We start from the raw sequence: 23,436 nt of genomic DNA, 5'->3' as shown, positions 1-23,436 counted from the left end.
GGGCTTTTTCTTTTCCTTCCGTCCTTTTGGCAAATCTACTCGTTACTAAGGCGTTATCCTGCCTTATATACTTTTCCGCCCTCTTCATTAACTCGGCCAGCGAGGTCGGAGGTTTCCTGCTTAGTGAACCGAAGAACTCGGCAGAAGTTGTTCCCTTCTGCATGGCCTCTACCGCCCTTCCTTCATCAAGGTCGGGGATCTGCAGGGCCTCCGTATTGAAACGGGCGACATACTCTCTGAGGGATTCACCAGCTTTTTGTCTCACTGTTTCCAGATAACTCGTCTTCCTATCTGCAGGCACCCCAGCTACGAACCGGCTAATGAAGCGAGTGGCCAGATCTCTGAAACTTTGAATGCTTCCGGCCTCCAGGCTGTTGAACCATGCCCTCGCTGGTCCCGAGAGCGTTGTTGGGAACACCTTGCACATCAGAGCATCTGATAGAGTTTGCAACTCCATGAAGGTCTTATAGTTCATGACATGCTCTCTCGGGTTACCAGCCCCATTATAGGCCGCCATCGGCGGCATCATAAACTTTTTGGGAACGGTCTCCTGCTGCATTAGCTTTGAGAAGGGAGAAGAAGTATGCAAGGAGGTTTGATTCTGATCTTTCTTACCTAGCTCGGCTAGGAGCTGCTCTTTCAACCTTTTCAGCTTTTGGTTCATTTTCTCGTCTTCCAGGCTGGATCTTTTGCCCAAACTGCATTCTTCCTCCTCTGTTTCAGTTCCCGTTTCTCTGGTTGTTTCGGCAGAATAGTCGTTCACCTCTTCGTTTTCTATCAACTCTCTTGCCCTTCGCCCATGAATTCGGGCCTCCGGTTCTTCCTCTTCTCCGGCATTGTGGTTGTTAGTTCGGAGGCGGGCAGAGGTAGGTTGGGGTTCATCGGTTCTGGGTTCCTCCACTACTGGGAGTGTGTTTACTGGGGTGCTAAGTCCCCTTTGTTGCATTATCTGGCCCAACCAGTGAGCAGTGGTTTGTAGCTGGAGAGCCATGGTTTGAACGTCTTGGTTAGACAGGGTCATGGTGGGAGTATTCCCTGCCAGGCTTGGCGAGGGATTAAGAGAAATAGGTGTTTGGTTATTCAACGTTGTAGGGCTAGAAAAGGAGAACTGCTGCCCATCTTGGGCAGAGCTCAGGTCATTTGGAATATTAAGGTTACTGTCTTGGTGGTTTGCCATCGTGGATCTCAGTGGGTTTTGAAAGTGAAAACTCCGGTGATGAAAAGATCTCCTTCGTTTTCCCACAGACGGCGCCAATTGATGATCTGAGATCCAATAGAATAGGGTTTTACAATGGTTTTGTATTACAGATTAAGGCTTAAGCTTTCTGAGGAGGGGACTTCCTCTTTTATACATTGTCTTGCTTGCTGGTGACGTGTAAAGGTCTCTCTAGGATTGGGCCACGCGTCTCTGCCATGCGGATTCGGAGGTACTAGGGAATCGGCTGCCTGCTCCATGCGTAACGGCCTCTGATTCTCCTCGTGCGTACGTTCGAGCGGATCTGCCAGGCTGTTTGGTGAATATTTCTCTGGATCCTGGGCTGGGCCGAGAGTTGGGCTAGACGCTAAGCCTGAATGGAGAGGGCCTGCTTCGCGTGGGCCAGGCCGGCTTGAGTGAGGAAGATGGGTCGAGCCCGGCCTTGAGGGTCGGATGAGCCAGGCTCGTTCTGTATATCAGGTGTGTGGGCCTCTACGTCATGGGCCTTGGGCTGTGGTCAAGCCCCTAGTCCGGGGTGAAGGAATCCAGCGGTCATCATGTATAAAATAAAAAGAAAAAGTAGTGTAGGGTCCCATTTTGAAGAGAGATAAAAAAAGGCTTATATAAATTCGTTGCACCTTCAAATCAATGGCAATTGCCAAAGACCCTTTTCCATCGCTTTCATGTTTAGTCCCATTTGGTTTTTGAAGTTGAGATTCAGCCACCCACGTATTAATCCATCAATGTATACAATAACTTCTCATTTATTTATTTAATTATTAGCATTAATTTGGTGAAAAGTAGAGCTATGCAGTGATAGAAACTCATGTGAAGTGAGCTTTTCTTTTTATCAAAATAAATATCTAATTAGATGAAATCTCATAAAAGATATTCTAATCCAATAGAAATATCTTATATAAATACATATTAAACGCAAAATATAAATTCAAATGAAAAACATTTTCGAAGAATATAAACACTTATACTCTAATCAATGACATAAAAATTTAGTTCAGAAGTTTAATTTAAATAGATTGGAGGGAACATTCGATCGGTTTGATTTAAAATCAAATTGAATAAATCAAAAATTGAAATTTTAGTATAAAAATTAAATCAAATCGATTTTGATTAGAAATTGAATCGAATCGAACTGATTTGATTCAATTCGATTCAATTTGACCTATTTCGATTTTTAATAAATTTTTTATTTTTTTACTCTTTAGTTTTAGTATTTTAAAATTTAATTAAAATATTTTAATTTTAATATGATTTAATTTCTCCATATTATTAAAAAAATATATTATTATCACGAATCAGTTTGGTTCGGTTTTTCAATTTTTTTCTGATCAAAACTGAATCAAACCAGAATAATTAAAATTTTTGAAATTAAAATTTTTAAAATTAAAAATCAAACCAAACTGAATTTTTAAATTAATTCAGTTCGGTCAATTTTTTCAGTTTGAACCGAATATTGCTCACCCCTATATATTTTTTTTATTATTTTATCAATTTTTATATTAATATTTTAAAATTATTATTCACTTTCTATTATTATAATAATTTATAATATTATAATCCTATTTAATTTTATATTATTTTTAAATTAACTTATCATTAATTATTATTTTTCTAAATTATTTAAAATATTTTTTAATATTTAATAAAATTTAATATTTTTAAAATAATATAATTAAAAAATTAATAAAATAAATTATATTTTTAATACATGTGAAAAATTTATATTCAGAAAATAAATTTTTATGAAAAATGAATAAACTATTTATACTTAACACATAGTTATTTTCATTTATTTTTCATTCATTAAAATATATTTTTAATAATATTATTATTAGCATTTACAAATATATTTTTTAATATAAATTATTCATCAATTATTTATAATTCATTATTATACAGTTCACTTTTAATGATATTTACAGTAAAAAAATTTATTTTCGCTATCGTTGTAACATGCAAATTTATAAAAAGAAATTATTAAAATAATATAATATTTTAATACAGAATTTATTATTAAAATTTATTTTAAAAAAAATATTTTAACCATTAAAAATTATTTTTTTATAATTTTAATTGTATAAATAGATTAATAACTCAATGAAATAAATAAAAAAAATATAATTTAATAACAAAAATAGTATATAAAAATAAATTAAATAATGAGCAAATAATTTTTAAAAAAAATTAAGCGGAGACTGAACTTAAAATCTTAAAAATGAAAAGTAAATTTTTTAAATTGAAAATTAATAAAAATGAATGACTAAATAGTAAAAATTTATTTGATAAATGGATTAAAAAATTTGAAATTATAAAATATAATAATAATTTAATTAAATAATTTTAAAATAAGAATGAGTTGATAAATTTTTTAAATATATAGAAATTTAATGATAATTTTTTATATTTTAATAAAAATTATCTATATAAGCTTAAAAAATTTTAGAAAGTTCCAAGCCCTGACCATAAATGGGTCGACCAATGGTTAAATATATATTTGAAACCAATTTAAATCCTTTGTTCATCATTCAAATATACATACTTGAAAAGGTTATAGTTAATATTTAAGTTAAAAATAAAAATAAAAGAATAATAATAATAATAATAAAATGGGTCGACCAATGGTTAAATATCTTCGTTTTAAAAGAAATTGTTTTATATATTTTCTTATAAAATATTTTTTTAACCTCAAAATATTTAAATTGGAGATTTAATTATAATTGTTTAATTGGCATTTGATAGTTATTTATTATAAAAATAAAATTCACATATTATTATAATAATAATAATAATAACAATAATAATAATAATAAAATTGTACTTTCCTAAATTTATTCTTCGTCAAGTATTCCAAGGAGTTGCTTTTCAAATCGAACATGATTTCACTTCAATTTCAAAAATCAATTTATAATCATTTAAAATGATTTTTTTTTTCCAATTCAATTAGTTCCAATTTTTTTTTAAAAAAAATCCAATTATTTCCAAAGTTATTTGTGCAATTTAACTCTCTTTTTTATTTTCTTATTCTTCGTTTTGGGTTTTGTGCAAGTCCGGTCCATGGGCTCCCTCACTTCCAAAGCAAAAAGGAAGGGTCCAATCACCCGCCCGCATTCACCATATGTGAGTTCGGGTCCTACGGGATCACCGGTGGCGGTGGCCAGGCACACTACTGCGCTATCTATAAGCTCCTCCCCTTCCGTCGGTCTTTTGCCCGAGCCAGATAACTAACGGAAAAACCATTGTTGCTAGCTATTCAAAAGCTCGAAAATGGTAAAAACCAGACAACAGACGTCCACTAAACCTAAGAGGAACCCCCACGTACGTCTCTCTATCATCACTTCACTTTTTGATTTCTCTAATTTCTTTTCATTTTGCTATTCCAGTATAACTTTTCTTTATGTTCTGTTCATGTATTCAAACCCTGAAAATTCGAGCAGCCACAGATTTAATAGATTTGTGAAGCTTCTCCATATGTTGTGTAATATACTGTGGGTTTTTTTCTAAGTTTTGTATTAGAGATTAATGAAAAGTGTTGTACTCAATACGAGGCCCTTATTACTGGTGCAAATTAGGTTTCATGGCATGATCCTGTTGTTGCTGGTGTATTATTTGTCATTTTGCTGAGATCATCTTGTATATGGTTGAAGATAATGAAGTAGGTGAGACAATGAAGGAAACAATGTTATTTGTGATTCAAGGAATGAAGCAGTTGAGACATTGAAAGATACTGACTATTTACTGTTTCTATATGCGCATGTAGTTATATACCTACTCTGGAGGACTAAGGTATGAACATTTAGAATAAAAAATGGGGATTCATGGGATGGGAATGGGCTATCTTGCATAGTGTGGGCAGTGAACCAAACAGATGCACGAATATAATAACAGAACACACGCACACATATTTCTGATAAGTTAAATTTCAGTCAAGGTCCACTTGGAATGCAACCCAAGTGGAATGGAAACAAACTCATGTACAGAAGGTATCAACAAAATTACAACAATAAAAACCAATAAAGAATTGTCCCTTATTCCAAAGACAAGGATTGGTTTTAAAGGGGTTAGAAGGGTACAATTTATTGAATGCACTTGATGCGCATGAAAAATTGTGCACCTTTGCTTAGACATGTGGGGTTCACCTGAATAAAATGGAAAGCAGGTTGCACTTGAATGTAAGAAAGGGTGTAACTATTTCTAATGACTAGGTGTATCGTATCCCTCTTCTGATTCACTCCTAGCTTCCTGCTCTCTAATTTTAATCATAGCTTACATGTGCTTTCAGTTATCTTTTCTTCTAATGGAACTTCTCAGTTATTGTTTTTGCTTTTTGTCTTTTGAGAAGCTACAGCTTTATAATTATTTTTTGTTTTACGTGAAGCAAAAATAAATAAATAAATAAATAAATGGAACATGTAGTCACTCATTTAAACAGTTCTGTGGTTGGTTTTCTACAAATTTAATGATGCATAACACGTGTAACCATATGTTTTGTCAGGCAGAAACTTCGTGTATCTAATGCTTGGCCATTCTGTCTGCACATACTTCATGCAATTGAAACACATTAGGTATATCATTGATTACATGATAATTTTACAATGAGTTAAAATAGTGCTGACTGATGCACATTATTGACATTAACACATGTTTGCACAAATTTAAGATGATGCATAACATATATCTTAGATTACATCATGACGACACTGGGGATCTTTAAGTAGGGTTTAACCAGAAGAATGTCAGCATGTGCTTGTTTTCCCAATGAGAAAGGATTGATGGCATATGCATGAGCTATTCAGCTGCTGATTTGACCCTGGACTGGATAAATGATTTCAGTTAAATTAATTCATCTACCTGATAAAGTTTGTGCTGTGCTCCAGATGAATTACTTGTAGCCCATTAGTACATAAATGGTTGCTTTCTAGATAGTGCAATGAGAAGTTAACAAATCCACTATGGATACAGGTGAAAAAGCAGGGAAAGCAGGCTGATATCACTCAATTTCGATCTCAGCTTGATGTATTGGGCCTAAAAATTATCCAAGTGACTGCAGATGGTAATTGTTTCTTCAGGTTTGTGTTTGGAAATGATATTAGCAATATAGCTTATATCATTCCTCATGCTGTATTCACTATCTAACCTCTAGGCTGTTGCATAGTATAAAGAGTCACAGATATTCTGAGACTTATATTCCTTTTTCCTCCATTTTAACCTTTAAAATGGGGAATGCTTCATTCCACTACCTAAGAAAAGAATAGTTAACTTGTAGATGTGCTTTAATGCCATCAGGTTGTGTACTCTTCTTTTTTTGCAGGGCGCTTGCAGATCAGTTGGAAGGTAGTGAGGAGGAACATGGAAAGTATCGCAGCATGGTGGTGCAATATATAATGGTAAATGGATATTGAAAAGAACAAATTATTATGTAATCTAATTAAAAAAATCTTATATTTACTTTTTTTTTATTCTGCAACCTGTCGAGTATCTTGCTTTTTTTGCTGCCCTACAGTGGGAATCTCCTTTATGCTACCATGAACTTTGCAATTCTTGTAATTCATGCTTTATGAAGAATGCTGTTACTTACTGAGGAGCAACTGGCTGGACGATTTGCCTTTTTGCTCTCTCTCTCTCTCTCTCTCTGTCTCTGTGTGTGTGATAAATTGCCAACATGCAAATCAACTTGATTTTGGGCCGTAATTAACAGAAGAATCGTGAAATGTTTGAGCCTTTTATTGAGGATGAGATCCCATTTGATGAATACTGCCAATCAATGGAAAAGGATGGCACATGGGCTGGACATATGGAATTGCAGGCGGCTTCTCTTGTTACACGTAGCAATATATGCATTCACCAGGTGATTATTTATTTTCTTTCTCCTGCAATCAAAATTGTACGAAATACAAAGCAGTTGCTACTGTAGAAAGATTGCAACATTTTTTTACCAGTACAGTATGCTCTTTGTGCATATGCATGTATCCACTAAATGTTTCTTTGCTGGCTATATGTGCTAATGTGAGAATGCAAGCAAGAATACCTGAATACAACACAGACAACAAGTTTGTATGCAATCATGACATGTATTATTGGATTAACGTTTGGATTGTTCATAAACTGATACAGTACATGTCGCCGCGCTGGTACATCCGGAATTTTGATCAAAGGGGAGCTCGAATGGTCCATTTGTAAGTAAACAAGAATTTTTTACCTTTCTGTAATATTTTTTTCATTGCTTGCTTTCTGCTTGTAGAGAAGGATTGTCTTCTTGTGTTCTAACTAGAATAGTGAAATACTGACTTTGCATACTATCTACATAATGGAAGGAAATATGTAATTCCTTGGCCTTTCATGGTGGATCTGATGGAAGATCAAGTAATTTTCTGACAATCCAAAAAAAAAGTTTGGGAGAATGCCTTGTTTCTTTTTGTTGCATACGGGGATGAGATTTTGAACCGGCAAAGATCTTTTAGTTTGTGGGAAGAGTGCTAGAATTGAAAATGGAAAGGGTTTGTGTAGCATAAATAATCTTGTAATTTTGCCATTCAATTTGCCCCTTTTTTCTCAGATCTTATCATGACGAAGAACATTATAACAGTGTGCGATTAAAGGAGGACCCTTGTGATGGGCCAGCCAGGCCAGTTATAATTAAGGTTTATTTCCCTTTTCAATTATGGCTTTTTATACTAACATTTGTTTATCCAAGGTAAGTTTCAACATGTAATTACTATCAGTAGCCTGATAACTTCCAGTTTATGAAAGGCTGATGCTGACCTTTCAGCAACATCTGATAAAGCAAAAGCTGCAGCCAGCAAGTGTAAAAGGGGAGCTGCAAAGGATATCATTGATGCTGGATCAATCAAATTGGTAATGGCAGGAAGTGGTTGTGAAAGTGCTGAAAAAGTCGAACAGGTGAGAAATACTTGCAAAATTTTGTTCCTCTGTTCTATCCTTCCGCATAATAGATTATATCACCAATAACTTGGTAAAAGTGTTAGTTTTCCAGTATACCTGGCATGCTTGAAATGTTCAAAATACTGATGACTTTCTGTGTTATGTTGATTTCATACTAGGTTTTACTACAAGTGGATGGTGATGCTGATGCTGCAATAGAGTTTCTGGTAGCAGAACGAGAGGCAGATGACTTCTCAGCTGAAAATGATACCCTGCAGTGTCATGTAGATACTTCTCATGGTAATGTCTAGTCAGAATGAACACAATTTTATGTGCTGCTTCTAATTTCTTTGTTCCATCTTTTTTTTTTTTGGCATTTCATCCATTCATTTAATATCAGTCCGGAATTTCTATATGTGAGCAGGCTCCCAGATTTCAACTGTCCTTTTGTTTGTAGATATCAATTTCTAGGAAAAGATTTTCCTAAAATTCTCCTAGAGTTCTTTTTTTTTTTTTTTTTTTTGCAAATTGGTGAAGGATTTGATTCTGAATGCTTTAACATGGATTGAAGAAAGTTGGTGTTTCTTGATGATTTCCTGATAAACTGCATTCTTGCTGTGCGGAGATTTGAATGTCAGCTTGATAAGTTATGGTCCTAGTTGTCTTTTTGTTTTTTAGCCCTTTTTACCCTTGTTTTTGGCATTATTATCATTTCACGATTTTCAGGTAGAAAATGAGGACTTCTTGGTACCTTTCATCAATGGTTTGAAACTTGTTGCTTAGGCTTCCCTGCTTAATTGAATAGCACTATCTTGGCTTTTTTGATATATTTTCATTTTTAATTTATTAATATATTCATTAAATTATATGCATGTATATAAAATGGAACTCAGTGCAAGGAAGTGGTAGAAAATTCTTTCCCCATTTGCTACCTTTTGGATGTGTGCATGTTGAGAATACACAATTTCAACATGTTCTGATTATGAATTAGTACAAGAGGAAGATGGTTAAGCCAAGTACATCTTTTATCATCTCAGTACCATATTAGAATTGGTTTTGCTTAATGTTTGGTTGGTAATTCTTTTTCTGCTCCTAAAATGCTAAGGTGATGGTGAAGATGGAAACTGTGAGCAACAGAAGGAAGAGTCTCTAAAGGAGACCAAACACAATCCATCTAACAATAGAATCAAACAAAGCTATGACAACAGCAGTTCCCAGGCACATGACAAGGTTTTTCTTCTATTCAGAAACCTTTGCTTGGTCAATCTCTCCTTGAAAAGAGTTGCTTTTAATTTCATGTTTTTCATATACTTCATTCTCTATTGTTATCTTGGTGTAATTGCAGAAGATACCAAGAAATAAGACCTGTCCATGTGGATCTAAAAAGAAATACAAGGCTTGTTGTGGAGCTGTCAAGGCGAGACCTGCTGCAAAGGTTATAGTGTATGCTTCTTGGACTCCTTGTCCTCTTTATAGGATTCCGTTTAAGCTATTGTCTTTTATTTCTGCAGTTTCATCTGGTTTGGTGTTTAGATTTCATTTGCTTTAATAAGTGAGGACATTTTTTGAATCAAAAGAGGGGAAAGGGAAGCTCAAACTTGGGTCTTTACACAAGTTGAAACTTGAAAGGTGCACTTACCAATAGTCTAGGGCTCAAAGTCACATTTTTGGATTTAGAAAATGGAAAGGAAGATTCCTTAAAAGAAGGTTCTGTTGGCCATAATGTTTACTCAAGGCACCAAAGTAGTTTTCAATTGTAGGCAGTTCCTGTGATCCATTCATATTATGTTATCTATTAGTTATGGTCAATTATTCCCAAGGCTGCTCAGTTGAGTCATTACAGAAGTTTAAGCAGTTCCTCTGTCCAAAAATCTTTTCTCATGTGGCATTTTTGCTGTGTCAGTAACCAAACTATTGGCTCGAGAAAAAGTAGGAAAGAAAGGAAGCAAGGCAACAAAGGAGGTCCATCTGAATCTGAATCTGAATCATACTGTGGACCTGATTGTGGACTGCCTGATGTGGGTGCGCTTTGTATATGAACTTGACTTTAATGTGAGTGGCATTGCCAGTTCGTGTAGTTTTTATGACTTCCCATTCGTATTAAATTAGAGTGCATATAACTTTGGCTTCCCGACCAGATTTTTCTTAGTTTTTTTATATTTTTATCACGAGTCATTCTAATTGTCATATTGGTTGCTCCTAATTCATAATTCACAAACCACATGTATCCCATAATCTTTTCACTTCGGATTGTTACTTTTGTCTGTCTGAACATAAAATTTACATACAAGAGAATGAATGAAATAATTGGCCATGTATTGAAATCTGATGTGAAAAGTGAGTAAATTACTATTTTTAGAATCAAATTAAAATGTCATGTATGTTGTAAAACTAAACTCTTTAGCTTTTCTGTAATAAATGAGGTTGTTAACTTGTTTTATATTTGAATATTATGCTGTTTAGTACATGTAATTTTAATTATCCATATTGTTAGTCTCTGTAGTTTTAACTACCCGTACTATTTAGTTCCTCTAACCAATATGTTAAAACATGCAAAAATTTTTTTGGTTGAGGGTGTGTGTGGAGGGGGGGTGCAGAAATGAGAAGTAACAGAATGGCTAAAGATATTGATATAACAAAACACTTGGAAACTGATATTGGTGTACCCATAAAAAGTTTTGGTATTAGTGTACCATAACCATATTAATTGGCTTAAAAGAAAATAGGGAAATTGATATTAGTGTAACGGAAAAAAGTTTTGTCGTTATCAAATAAATATTCAGATTCGGATATCTGCAAGACGTTGGGATTATTTCACCACTTAAATAAGTTGATGTTTTTGCAAAATTGACCTGTTCTATTTATTCTTATGAAAGTGCAAATTTTACCTTCCTGGATGTAATGTGACAACACTTGGGATGGCAGTTTGAGAAGAGCTGAATCAAAATTTAAAACATGTCTCTCAGTTGTGCTTACTGTGTATGACTGTGCTGCTTCACTTGTCAGGCCCTCTGATGATTTTTCCCCTTCTTGGAGCTTGTCGGAGGATTTATGCTGTTCCCTTTGATTTATCATAAGCTAGGGAAGGTTTTCTCTAATCAGGAGGAGGAAAAAAAAGAGGGGGGAGGGGGGGATAAAGGGATGGTGTTTGCTGCCATGAGAGGCTTCATGGAAGAGGGCTTAATGATGGCTGCTTTTATATGGTATCGAAGGGCAACCAAGAAAAGAGTGAATATTTTGTTCTCTTCACATTTTTGAAGCTGATGAAATTACACGCAGCAAATACAACTTTAATACAGGAAGAGAGAATTTTCAGGCGAAAGTTCTGATGCTTTGTGAGTGCGCTGGTCAAATTACTTGGGTTGTATGAAAAATCTGTCGAACTGAGTATGAGCATGTACGAGGCGAGCCTATTTAGTGTTTCATTAGAATTTCATAATTGGCTGTTGAATTTGCCATGAAAATTAATCCTGTTTTAATGCACAAGTTGGAATACCAAAAACGGAGGATTTAGATGTTTAGCTTAGAAATCTAACGATCCAGAAGAAAACACAACATTGAAAATGGTAACATTCTTGTAATTATAGGCATCGATTTTAATCAACTGATTCCATAGTTAAAAGTTTGAACTTGAATGAGTGAAGACTGGAGGGTATGGACCTTTTTTTCCCTTCAAGATAGAAATGGGTTCTATTGAGAAACTGGGCTGTAAAGGGAAAAACAGAAGAAAATCTCAAACAAAGATTCGACAGAAGGCCTATGGCGAATACAAAGGAGAATCTAGAGCTAGTAGAAAGAAAACCGGGGCTTGAACAAGGATAATTATATCATTTCATATAAACTATTATATACAGAATAGCAAGTTAATTAAAATTTAGCATTTGATGATAATAAATCTTAAAAATATGAAAGTAAATTTCAAAAAGAAAAACTGCCAGATAATTTTAATTTTCAATAATTAAACATAATTTTAAAATCAACCGTAATATCATATAATTTCGGCCACTAGGAACGACTCGCCTATTTATGAGTTTTTGAAGGGAACATGTTGGTAACTTGTTTAAATTTTGGACAAACAATTTCCGGTTTCTGTGGATCCCTTAACTTTCTCTATTCTTACAGCCGACAAGAGCCCACAACAATCTAATTATAGCATGCAAATGAAAGAAGAACCCACAGACAAAACTGTTAAAAAATTTGCCCTACTTTAGTTGAAGCAAAGAGATATGGTTTCTAACTCTTAACCCACATCAAAAAGAAAAAAAAAATCTATGAATAGAATAAAATCCCATCATATAGTTAAAAAGTACGAAGTTAAAAAAAAAAAAAAGTATAATCAAAACAAAGTAGTGCACGAAGATTGACTGCTTGTGAATACTCTACATTGCCTAGCTCAACCTAAAAGAAAAATCCATATGCTAAAACTAGAAAGTAGACGAAAGAGAGATTGCGTCATGAACCAATCTTCTTGTAATAAGGAAAGGAGTAGAACCCAAAAGTCCAAATCAATTATTGGTTTGTTTTCAACCCATTTGCTTAATATAGAAAAGGAGGTGGTGGAGGCGGCGGTTGCGGCGGCTTTCTTTGTTTTTGATGGGCACTTGCTAAAATTATTGCATGATGAGACTCTCACCTTGTTTCTTTTTGCAAGTGATTATTTATCATGTGGGAAAAATTGAAGAAAAGTCATATATCCCCAATTGAGGAAACTACGTATCCATCCTTCTCTTATCACAAAAGGAAGTTTTCTTTTTTCCACATAGTACTAAGCAATTTTGACAACCACCATGATTAATAGTCATTTCTTCTTGAGTCATCTAACCCCTTTCCCACCTTTTCTTTCTCTCTTTTTTATTGGTGAAAAATATAATAATTAAAAATTAATTACAAAAAATATATATAATAAATACTTTTCAACCAATAAGCGAAGAATGTTAAAATTAAACAATCACTTAAAAAAATAATTTCACATAATATTTCTTTTTTTGTTATATATTATCTTAATGTCTAAATACATTGATATTATTTAATATGTTAACATCATGCATAACGTATTAAAAAATGATATTAAAATTTAATTAATTGTATTGTGATTTTCATGGTTAAAATGTATTTTTTTAGATAAAAAATAATTTTTAATTTTTTTTAAAAAATTATTTTATTATTTTGATGTCTTATATTATCCTTGCGTTTACAAGTAAAATAAGCATTAATTAGCTCAACATTGAATTAATGAAGGAAAGGACTTCCCTATAAAATACAACAAAACCTAATATATAAGATAGACAAAATCAATAATAATATCCATTTATTAGCTAGAGAGTCTATTCATCATGGTAGATACAAGATTTGGATTGACATTTCTGATTGTCTCTTGAATTATTATTCTATAAGATAAATAAAGTCTTTCTTGATTCAAAAAAAAAAAATCAACTTAGTCTATCAAATAAAACCTAAAAACTCAACAACTAAAAGGTCAACCCAAACAAAAGACTTCCCTAATAATAACAGAAGCAAAACGAGTTGATTCGAAGAGATCTAAATCGTCTCATGCAACCAGACATTTAAATATAAATGGTGTATTTTTGCTTTATAATATAACTATTAAAGAGAAATATAGTACAAAGCGAGTTGTAAAGAAAACCTAAAGTACTATGTTTTAATTGGATATCAATTTCTTAAGATTTAAAAAGCTTTTTTTTCAATTATGTTTCTCCTATTTGATATAGGTATATCATTAAATTTCTACAAAAAAAATTTACGCACTTAAAATTACAATAATTACTTAAAATAGTCCATAAGATGGCAATCGAAGATAAGATTATAAGATAAAAGTCTGATCAGATTATACTCGATTCCACTGATAGAAAAAAAAAAAAAGATTCAGGTATTGTAGGTTTCAGTTTTTCATCAAAATTCATTCTTTTAACTATATGACGAAACTTTATGGGAAGTTACCATTAAAAAATACAATTCAACAGATTCTCATTACGCATCTGCTTATAATATAAAAATAGATGAATGCATGGATCAAGATCCGTAATTTTTACACAATTTAAACCATCTTATTTCACATGCCCTTTTTTACAGTTTACTAATTTGAATATCGGAATGACATTATAGACATCAATCATTTCACCTTTTTTTTTTTACAGATTAATCAATCACAACACGGTCTTATTTCAACAATATTAAAAAGCTTACATATATGATGAATACGAGATTTTACATTTGAAATGGAGATTTTTCAATTAAAAAACAACTGTATAATACAAATATTCGGTTTGATATTGATAAAAAAAATTAAAAAAATTAAATCAAACCGATTAATGATAATAGCATATTATTTTCAATAATCCATAGAGATTAGATCATATGAAGGTTAAAATATTTTAATTAAATTTTAAAATATTAAAAATTCAAATCGATTAAATTGAACCGAATCAAATTGAACCGAATCAAATTGAATCAGATTGATTTAATTTAATTTAATTTTTAATCAAAATTAATTCGATTTAATTTTTATAAATATCAAAATTTCGATCGAATCTCATTCGACTCATGTACTCTACAAACTTTGCTTTCTACACTAAAAGTTTTCTATTTTTATATTAAGAAAATAGAAGTAAAATTTTAAATTTTAAATTTTCATTTATTTATTTAATGATATTTATTTTTATAAAAAATTATTTAACTAATTACATTTAGTATTTGTGTCTACTTGAAATAGAAAATAAAATATTGCATTGTCACCTAAAAGGGAACGAATGGTTGGAGATGATTGCGTTGCCGTCCCCACTTTTGAAACCAAACCTTTTTCTTCCTTTGTTATTTTTAATCTTTCCAAACTTGGAAAAGATTTACAGCCAAACCCTTTAAGCTCAAATAAACAAATTACTGCCTTATGCCTCCTCCTCCCATTAAACTTTTCTTCTTTTTCTTAATATTTCTTTTTTATATTTTATGATATATCTTAAACCTAAAAAAAACTAAAAATTAACAGTTTTTTAGCATTAAAAAATATTTTAATAATATTCACAGATTTAATCCGATAATAAATATATTTAAATAAATTTAAATTTTAAATTTTAAATTTTACACGTTCAATTGCATTTCAAATTAAAAAAACACTAGTAAAATCGAAATCATTAATCACAAGTAATAACATGGAAAATAGACAAAAACATTGGGATTGAATTTTTCTTAAAATGGAATTATATTATCATAGTCTGGGTTAATGTAAAAATAAAGCAAAGGATTTTGGCTTGCGTGCTAAGGTCATGTAACCTTCCTTTTCGAGGAAAATAAATAAATGGAATTCACGTGGTAACAAAATGGTAGACGTGTCAACTAAGTAGATTAATATTAGAGAATGAGAACCTACATTGTACTCAATTATTATTTTTTAAAAAAATAATTAATAATGGTTCTAATAAAATCTTATATATTTATAAATAATTGTGGAATGACGACCAAGATGACGAAAATTCACTCTGCAATTATTATCTTAAATCACTTTGAATATATATATATATATATATATTATTCCTAATTAAGTAAAGAAAACATTGGACTAATCAAAATGGTTATTTCTTTATTAAGAAATTGTCTCTAATATTCAAAACCTCAGACACCATTTCCTCGTACACTGCTTCGCAGGTTTTAAACTAGTTAAAAGATCATAAACTCAAATACCCAATTTGGGACAGAAAATTATTTATTTTTTATTATCTCATAAAAACAATTTTACATGCTGCTCCATATAATTTCTCCTTCAGTAATTCTCGTAAAAGCCGACAAGGTTAAACTCATTGGGTTTCATGCATCTTCCAACTTTCTATCTTTTTCACTTGTGTAATAAAATCCAAAGCAAACTCTGAGTGCGTCCTTGATTTAGGTTAATAGTGACAGGTCCTTCTCATAATAATAGCCATGTCTGACTGCTTTTAGCCAAGAGGCAAGAGAATTGATTCAAAGGACACTGGAGATGGTGACTATTCATCACCTTCCGGTGATATTTCCAAAGAAAACCCAATTCCCATCTCAGATAACTTGAAATTTTTTTAACTCTCTCTCTCTCTCTCTCTGTCTCTTGTTTTCTTGCATTTTCACTTTTCAGAGTTCATCCGTTCCATCTTGTGTCACTGTTTGTTTTTGCATGTATAACATTACTCGATTAGGGAACTAAGGAATCAATCCCAAAGAGTCAGTCCTCAACTCCAATGGCGGAAAGAAGAGATAGCGCTTGTCGGAAAAAGACAAAAACCATGACTGTAACATGACTAAACTTTGGAACAGATTGATAATAATAATAATAAAATAACATATTTAATAAAATATATGTATATACACTATGTGGCTGCAATGAATACTCCATTGGACGGCAGAGCATCAAAATTTATTTGTTTTTATTTATTTGCATAAAGGAAAGAAATTGTAGCAGTTTCTAGTCAGAAAAGCAGGATGAATATTTAAATAGTTCAAAGATTTTCGTCCCTTTGTTAGTTTTGACTGGGGAGCCACATTTTCCCAGAGGCTTGGAATTTTCTTTCTCTGTCTCTTTCTTTCCCTTGGTTTCTTTGGAAGGTCACTCCTTCATTGTTCTTTACATCTGCTTAGAAGGAAAGCATTTCTGGATCTTGTAAGGAAGAAAATTGAATGGATACTTTCAAGAATCTGGGTTAAGAGAGTCTCAATATAGAGTGGAACCCATTTTTCTGCAGCCAGTTTTGTGGAGTCCTAATTTGCTGTGGGAATCCTGATGATGCTGCAGCATTTGCAACCAACTGATTAGGAGGAGGAAGAGGAGGTCCAGATTGCCATTGTCGCTGTTGTTGTTGGCGGAGATGGTGGTGGGGGTGGTTATCACTTGGATATAATGAAAGATCACTGCCAATTCGGCCTCCATTGCTGCAGCTTGGAAACTGAATCTACAATGACAGGAACATAGTAATTTAGTTTTGTTACAATTAATGTCACTAACAGATTTCATATGCAATACCCACTTGATAGTTTGGAGAAATCCCATGAAACAACTGGGTTTCTCCAGGTCTCCTATGTTGTCCAAATCTCTGTGCTTCACTTCCTGGAGATTGAATGCGGGTTTCCTGTGCCTTAGTCCTAATTCCAGGATTTCGCCAATCAGCTTCGAATGGCATCGATGCTGACTGCTGATCTAATCCTACACTGTTCTGGATGGAACCCGAATGGCCTAAACTCAAATCAAGATTGTGATCTGCATATTCTGCGCACCACATGTTTGAATTAATGCAACAAACAGAACATGATTGATTCAGGATTCATTCAGAAGAATCCTCCAGGACTTACCAGAAGAATTAAGCTCATTTGCATAGATGCTGGGATCAAAGTTGGTCACTGCCTCTTTGCCATTGCACTTAATAGCAGCCTTATCATAAGCCCTATACAGCAAATACTGATCAATTAAGATTCAACTAAACAACAGATCAAGAACTGATGAATTGATTGATTTGTCATTGAAGAACGCACACACCTTGCAGCTTCAATCTCAGTATCAAACAAACCCAAATACACATACCTGTAAAAGACCAAATTCAGCATGTATGTTTATCAGAAGCATGAAGAAATAAAGAGAAACGAATTGATAAAGAAGAAATCAATTACTTTTTGCCTAAAAATTGACCCATTCTAGCTTCCCATCTTCCACATTTGTGCAAAGTCACACCTCTATATTTAGAGCTTCCTCTGGGAAAACCAGTGCTTTGTCGGCGGAGTACATGCACAAACTCTTCTTTAGTAAGGTTGCTCATCTGTTACCATACACAAGAATCTTCTCTTTGTAAATCAGATGTTGCTTTATCTTTTTTTTTTTTTTTTTTCAACAGAGCATCATAAAAGCATATCAAAGAAACAACTGTACAAGCTAAGTCTCTCTTTCTGTCTCTATTTCTACCTGTTTTAAGTCTTCCTCATAGTCTTCAATGGCGAAATTTATATCTGCTTCCACTCCTCTGAACTTGAGAGCTGCCCTATCATATGCACTACAAAGAAAAAGAAGAAAAGGGATTTCAATCTCAGGCTCTGCAACTGGAGATTTTGTTCATTAATATGGTTTCAGAAAAAAAAAAATGAAAAAAGAGAGGATATTGAAGAAAGGACCAAGAGCTCACCGAGCAGCTGCATGTGCAGTGTCAAATCCACCTATATTGGAATATCCAAGAATATAAGAACGCCATGCCCATAACATATCAGAAATGTTTGAACAATTCATTACAAAGAAACCATTTTTTTCCATAAATTATAATACATATTTGCAACGAAGATGAAAATAGTCTCCTACCTAGATAGACTTGCTTCCCACAATCCCTGCATCAAATAAAGCACAATAAGAGGCCAAGCCATAAATTCCGATCAGCCAACAAAGAACAGTACTACCAACCATATATGAGACTCCCAGCGGCCGGTCCTCCGGTAGTAGGTGACACCTCGATACTGAGAGCTTCTCGACCGGGGTCCTCGCCGGCTCTTCTTCAAAGGTTGTGAGACTTCAACGGATTTCGGAGAAGCAACTGACTCCGATTGGCAAAACTTGACTCCACACCAGTGAGCCCGAGGAAAACCTGCTCTACCTCCTCCTCCTCCTCCACTACCACTACCGCTGCCACCAGATATTCCCCCCATTTCTTGGTCCTCAACCGGAAAGAACTGCCGGGTGACAGGTGGGTCATTTTCCATGGAGTCATCATGGGAGACAGAGAATCCGAATAACTTGCTAGTACGTTTCTTGATTCTACTCCTCTCACCACTACCATCTACTTCCGATCCATCCTCGATTACCACAACAGAGGAGCTTGAATTAGACATAGATCCGACCCGTTTTCCCTTGTCATCTTCACCGTCCAAATATGTTTTCTGTGAAGAACACCCCTGGGATTCGTCGTCCCTTCTCTGATCAGGAGAGTCATTCAAGTCCCACATTTTTTTCTCCCTGAATGGAGAATGAAAGAAGAAAGCTTTAATAAGCTGAATAAGAGTAAGAGTTAATGCAAAGATTCTTGATAACTCTCTTATGTCTTAACATGGAAGTCTACAATTAAGGATGGTGGCCATAGAAGCGAAAGATTTTTTTTTTTTTTTTTTAATTTTTCAGTCCTTGTGAATAAAATATATAATGGTGGGCAACAAGGAGGCTTTGGTATGCTAAGTATTCAAAGGCGAGCTAAAACCTACGACTCAGTGAGGGATAAATAGAGAGAGAGAGATTGCAAAAAGGTTGTAGGGGAGATGTTTGAAGATCTCGTACCCTTTCATTGCCCAATACAGCATAGACGAGGCCAGTTTGAGTTTTAATTTTTAGAGCTTTTATAAGCTGAAAGTATTTTCATTTCTCAATTTCTCACCCACCTTAGCCCTTCCCTTACTCTTTCTGCTTCTGTCTTGCCTCACATTTTCCTCTCACTCTCTATAAATTAAAAGTAAAAAGAAAAAACTTGCAAAAGAATCATCCTATGCTCCCAAAGATAGATTATTAAGAATCGAAATTTAACTTGTTTTTACTTTTTAAATTTTTAATTTAATTTATATTAAAATAATATACATAATATCATATCATTAACACTGTAAAAAATACTGATAATAATTAAAATGTAATTTTTAATTAAAAAAATATATAAAAATATTTTATAATTTAATTATTTTCATTTTAAAATCTGTACTTTTACTTATGCTAAATTAATAATTATTGATATAATTTTTATATAATATTTTTAATTGCGTATAAAATTTTTCTATTATTTATTACCGGCATAATATCATAAATACTACACAAATATAAATTAAATCACAGCCCTTAAAATAAATATATTAATAAAATTATATAACATTTTTTATATTTTTCCTTTTAATACAATTAGCTCCAATCAAAACTCCAAACTCGGCAACTTTTTTATTCAAGAAATGTGCATCAATCATATTAATATGACAAAAAAATTTCACTAATTTTTACTTCTAAATATATAATTTAATTTATCTTTAAATAATATATCATCATATTTTATTATTAATAAATAACAATAATATTTATATACTATTAAAAAATATTAATATGATAAATAAAATATATATTAATTAAAAATAAAAAATATAAAAATACATTATATAATTTCACGTATATTTTTTATAGCATTTAAAATTATTATTGTTTACTAATAATATAATATTATAAAATATTATTTTCACACAAATTAAATCATATATTCTAAAATAAAAAATTAATAAAATTATATATTTTTTATATTTTTCTCTTGATTCTAAATCAATGAAACTTAATATTACTCTTATCTTGCCCGTCTAATAAAATTTTTTGATTCATGTTAATTCAATCATAGGGCAATGGTCAAATTATAATGACGTCATTACCAATAGCCAGTCAAAATAAATTAAAAAAATTTTATTAAATAAGGGAGATGAAGAGTCAAATTATGTATATATATCAAACAACTATATATATTGAAATTTACCTCAAAGCAAAAACAGAGACGGGGGGAGATTGGGAAAATGAGAACCAAAGCAAGAAAGAGAGACAAAGGCGTCTCTTTCTTACTTGACTTTCCCACGTTAACCAAATCGAAAAGCATCCTCTCATCTCATCTCTCTCTCTTTCTGTTACCCACTAATGGAAATAGACAGCCCTAAAAACTCAAAAGATGGCTATTTACTCAATTCCCTTTATTAGCCTACTAATCATCGTTGTTCACACACTCACGTCACAACTCACCATCACTCGTTTCACCTGGTTTTTACCATGTGAGGGGAGATGGAGGGTAATATGGGAATGAGAGAAGTGGTGTGAGGGTATTTTGGGAAGACGAGAAATTACAAACAACCAATAAACGGATTGGAATCAGAAAAGGGCAAATGGGAATAATGTAAATGAAAGGAAAATGTTCCAGAAAAGTCTAATCCAAGAGTACGGGAAGCGGGCCAGTTTTGCCTCTTTCGTTCTCTCACCGCCCAATGCCTTGTATTTATTGCCCATTTTTCTTTCTTCTTCCCCACTCTCCCTCTCCAGCGCGTATCTCCCACCCTCTTTCTATAAAAAAATTATTAATAAGAATTTTTTAAATAATATAAATATAAATAAAATTATAATAATTAATTTATGATTATAAATAATATTTTAAAATATCTAAAAATTAAAAGATAAAATAAAAATTATAAAATTCCCATGGAAAACCATTAAAACCAATAAATAGTACATACAATTATTAAAAATAAAAAAAAATTGTCTAATAGATTTTTTTAAGGTGCACCTTTTTTATTTTTACTTTTTTTTTATCTAGCGACTCGGTTTTATTTTTTCAAAATTTTTTTTAAAGAAATTAAAATAATTTAAATCAAATTCACATTTTAATTCCTAATTTGATGGTTCACATATAACATAGTATAAATATAATGAATTTTCTGATTAATCTCTTATTTTTATGTCTATATCTAAAATTTTAAGAAAAATAAATGCAAAAAATGTTTACAATATGACGTGAATATTATGATAGTGTTCTAAAAAATTTTAGACGTTATATACATTTTGAGAAAGAAATGTGTAAAGTAAATATAATGTTATAAATTAGTTATATCCTATTAAAAATAAAATAATTGATTGATAATATATTTTATTATAGCATAAATTATATTTTAATTTTTAAAATTTAACATAAATAATAAATTGATATTTATATTTTTAAAATTAAATATTTAAATCTCTTTGTAATCAGTGTGTTTAAATGAAATATTATTATGTCAATAATTCTATCAGTCAACCTGTCAAAATGAAGGATAAATAATTCAAATGTCTAAAATATTCTCATTAATACTTAAATCCTTATTAATAGAAAATATTTTATATTGCATAAACTATACTTTAATCATTAAATTTTAACGTAATTAACATATTAGTTTTTATATTTTTAAAATTGAAATCTTAAATCCCTCTATATTCAAATCCAAAATTACAGTTCTTCCGTCTATTATAAATATTAGTTTAAAACTAATAATAGTTAAATTTTTAGAAGTACAATTTCTTCCTAAAATATTTTTTGTAAAGATCTACAACTTATTTTAAAACTAGAGGGTAGTCAAACTTCTAGAAATTTATTCCTAAAATACTTTTTGTAAAAATCTATACTTTACTTTAAAATTACTTGGTACTACTTAAAAATAACTGAATTTATAAGTATTTTCTGAAAATTTTAAAATTATTAAGTATCGAATGATTTTAATGAATAAAAATTAAAGCATAAAAAGTGATAAAAATTAGTTAAATATAATAATGTTTAAATTTTAATAGTGATGTTGGAGAGACTAAATTGATGACATAGTGATTGGCTAATCCTGCAAGACAGAGAAAGTGAGGTGATGGGTGCCCATGGCAGCCACTCCGACGCTCAAATCGGTAATATAGAGAATAAGACAAATATAGAACTTAAGAATATTTGTATTAGAGAATTGTATATTTTTACTTCTGTAATCGTTCTCCTTTTATACAATAAGAGAATGGAGATAAATATGACATTTTCTAGTAATCTAGCGATGATATGGCTGACTTGTTGATAAGGGATCTTCACGAGCTAATTGATCGAGAATTTGGTGATCGCAAACGTAAAAGAGATATGTTAGATTGTAGTTGTTAATGTTAACTTTCTTATGAAGCATTTCCCTGAAGTTGAGAGCGCGAGTCTGTCCGACCTAATGTCGATCTGTCCTGAAGCGCTCGGCTCTTTTTTTCTATGAGTGAAACCGCATATAAATTTATCAAATCCTTACCACATGATCTTATTTTATGATGACAACTCACTGCCTATTTCGGCCAAATTTTATGTAGTATCAAATAGATGAAATCTTAACTCCTAATTTTTAATTTAAAAAGAACAACAAAGACATTTTCATACTTTAATTGCAAGAAATGGATGAAAAAATTATAATCTAAATGGATTGATTATAGAGTAATTTAAATGTTCAATTTTAAAAATATGAGAATCAATCTGTTAATTATATTAAAACCCAATGACTAATATATAGTTTATCAATTTAAAAAAGGTAATAAATATATTTTCACACTTGTAATGATAAAAATGGATGAAAAAGCCTTTCTATTTAAGACAGACCGAGTATAAGGAGATTTGAGTGTTCGATTTGAAAAATATAGTAATCGATCCGTTAATTATGCTAAAATTCATAAATCAAAGGGTAATTTATTCTTTATTATAACAAAATATATTAAAAAATATTAAAATAATAAAAAAAATTTCTATCGAAAATATAAATTAGTTGTTATAAATTATGATAGTAATATTTGAATTATCGCATGT

The 23,436-nt window shown here is 31.8% G+C and overlaps 2 protein-coding genes across 6 annotated transcripts; one reads left to right on the top strand and one right to left on the bottom strand.

Annotated features, from left to right (window-relative positions):
* Positions 1–4,279: 4,279 nt before the first annotated feature.
* On the top strand, positions 4,280–10,421 carry LOC110630212 (OVARIAN TUMOR DOMAIN-containing deubiquitinating enzyme 7). Of its 5 annotated transcripts, none has more exons than XM_043949818.1 (12): positions 4,289–4,528; positions 5,706–5,775; positions 6,173–6,263; positions 6,522–6,597; positions 6,909–7,058; positions 7,325–7,386; positions 7,767–7,851; positions 7,961–8,110; positions 8,272–8,392; positions 9,198–9,322; positions 9,438–9,535; positions 9,996–10,421. In XM_043949818.1, the coding sequence occupies exons 4-12, from the start codon at positions 6,577–6,579 to the stop codon at positions 10,129–10,131; spliced, it is 948 nt and encodes a 315-aa protein (XP_043805753.1). In that variant the 5' UTR covers positions 4,289–4,528; positions 5,706–5,775; positions 6,173–6,263; positions 6,522–6,576; the 3' UTR covers positions 10,132–10,421. The 5 variants fall into 5 exon arrangements, with proteins under 5 accessions (XP_021633273.1, XP_021633272.1, XP_043805753.1 ...); XM_043949817.1 differs by having other exon boundaries at positions 6,173–6,279; XM_021777581.2 differs by lacking the exon at positions 5,706–5,775 and having other exon boundaries at positions 4,280–4,528; positions 6,173–6,279; positions 9,441–9,535.
* Positions 10,422–16,451: 6,030 nt separating this feature from the next.
* LOC110629087 (floral homeotic protein APETALA 2) lies at positions 16,452–19,424 on the bottom strand. The gene is made up of 9 exons (XM_021775952.2): positions 18,510–19,424; positions 18,411–18,436; positions 18,241–18,271; positions 18,024–18,111; positions 17,735–17,880; positions 17,604–17,648; positions 17,420–17,511; positions 17,098–17,336; positions 16,452–17,022 (listed from the first exon to the last, which is right to left on the bottom strand). The coding sequence occupies exons 1-9, from the start codon at positions 19,046–19,048 to the stop codon at positions 16,774–16,776; spliced, it is 1,455 nt and encodes a 484-aa protein (XP_021631644.1). The 5' UTR covers positions 19,049–19,424; the 3' UTR covers positions 16,452–16,773.
* Between the last annotated feature and the right edge of the window lie 4,012 nt (positions 19,425–23,436).

This window comes from Manihot esculenta, chromosome 13 (genome assembly GCF_001659605.2).
Source record: "Manihot esculenta cultivar AM560-2 chromosome 13, M.esculenta_v8, whole genome shotgun sequence".
Taxonomy (NCBI): Eukaryota; Viridiplantae; Streptophyta; class Magnoliopsida; order Malpighiales; family Euphorbiaceae; genus Manihot; species Manihot esculenta.
Note: the sequence above shows the minus strand (reverse complement) of the source record. Positions and strands in the feature narration are given on the sequence as shown.

What these genes read in the sequence shown, in the direction of transcription:
- LOC110629087 (XM_021775952.2), bottom strand. Translation starts at nt 19,048, where the DNA reads ATGTGGGACTTGAATGACTCTCCTGATCAGAGAAGGGACGACGAATCC. An exon ending in ATGAGGAAGACTTAAAACAG is followed by an intron (nt 17,881 to 18,023) that starts GTAGAAATAGAG and finishes GTATGGTAACAG; the next exon opens with ATGAGCAACCTTACTAAAGA. An exon ending in GGTCAATTTTTAGGCAAAAA is followed by an intron (nt 17,649 to 17,734) that starts GTAATTGATTTC and finishes GGTCTTTTACAG; the next exon opens with GTATGTGTATTTGGGTTTGT.
- LOC110630212 (XM_021777580.2), top strand. Translation starts at nt 4,478, where the DNA reads ATGGTAAAAACCAGACAACAGACGTCCACTAAACCTAAGAGGAACCCC. An exon ending in GATGGTAATTGTTTCTTCAG is followed by an intron (nt 6,280 to 6,521) that starts GTTTGTGTTTGG and finishes CTTTTTTTGCAG; the next exon opens with GGCGCTTGCAGATCAGTTGG. An exon ending in GGAGCTCGAATGGTCCATTT is followed by an intron (nt 7,387 to 7,766) that starts GTAAGTAAACAA and finishes CTTTTTTCTCAG; the next exon opens with ATCTTATCATGACGAAGAAC.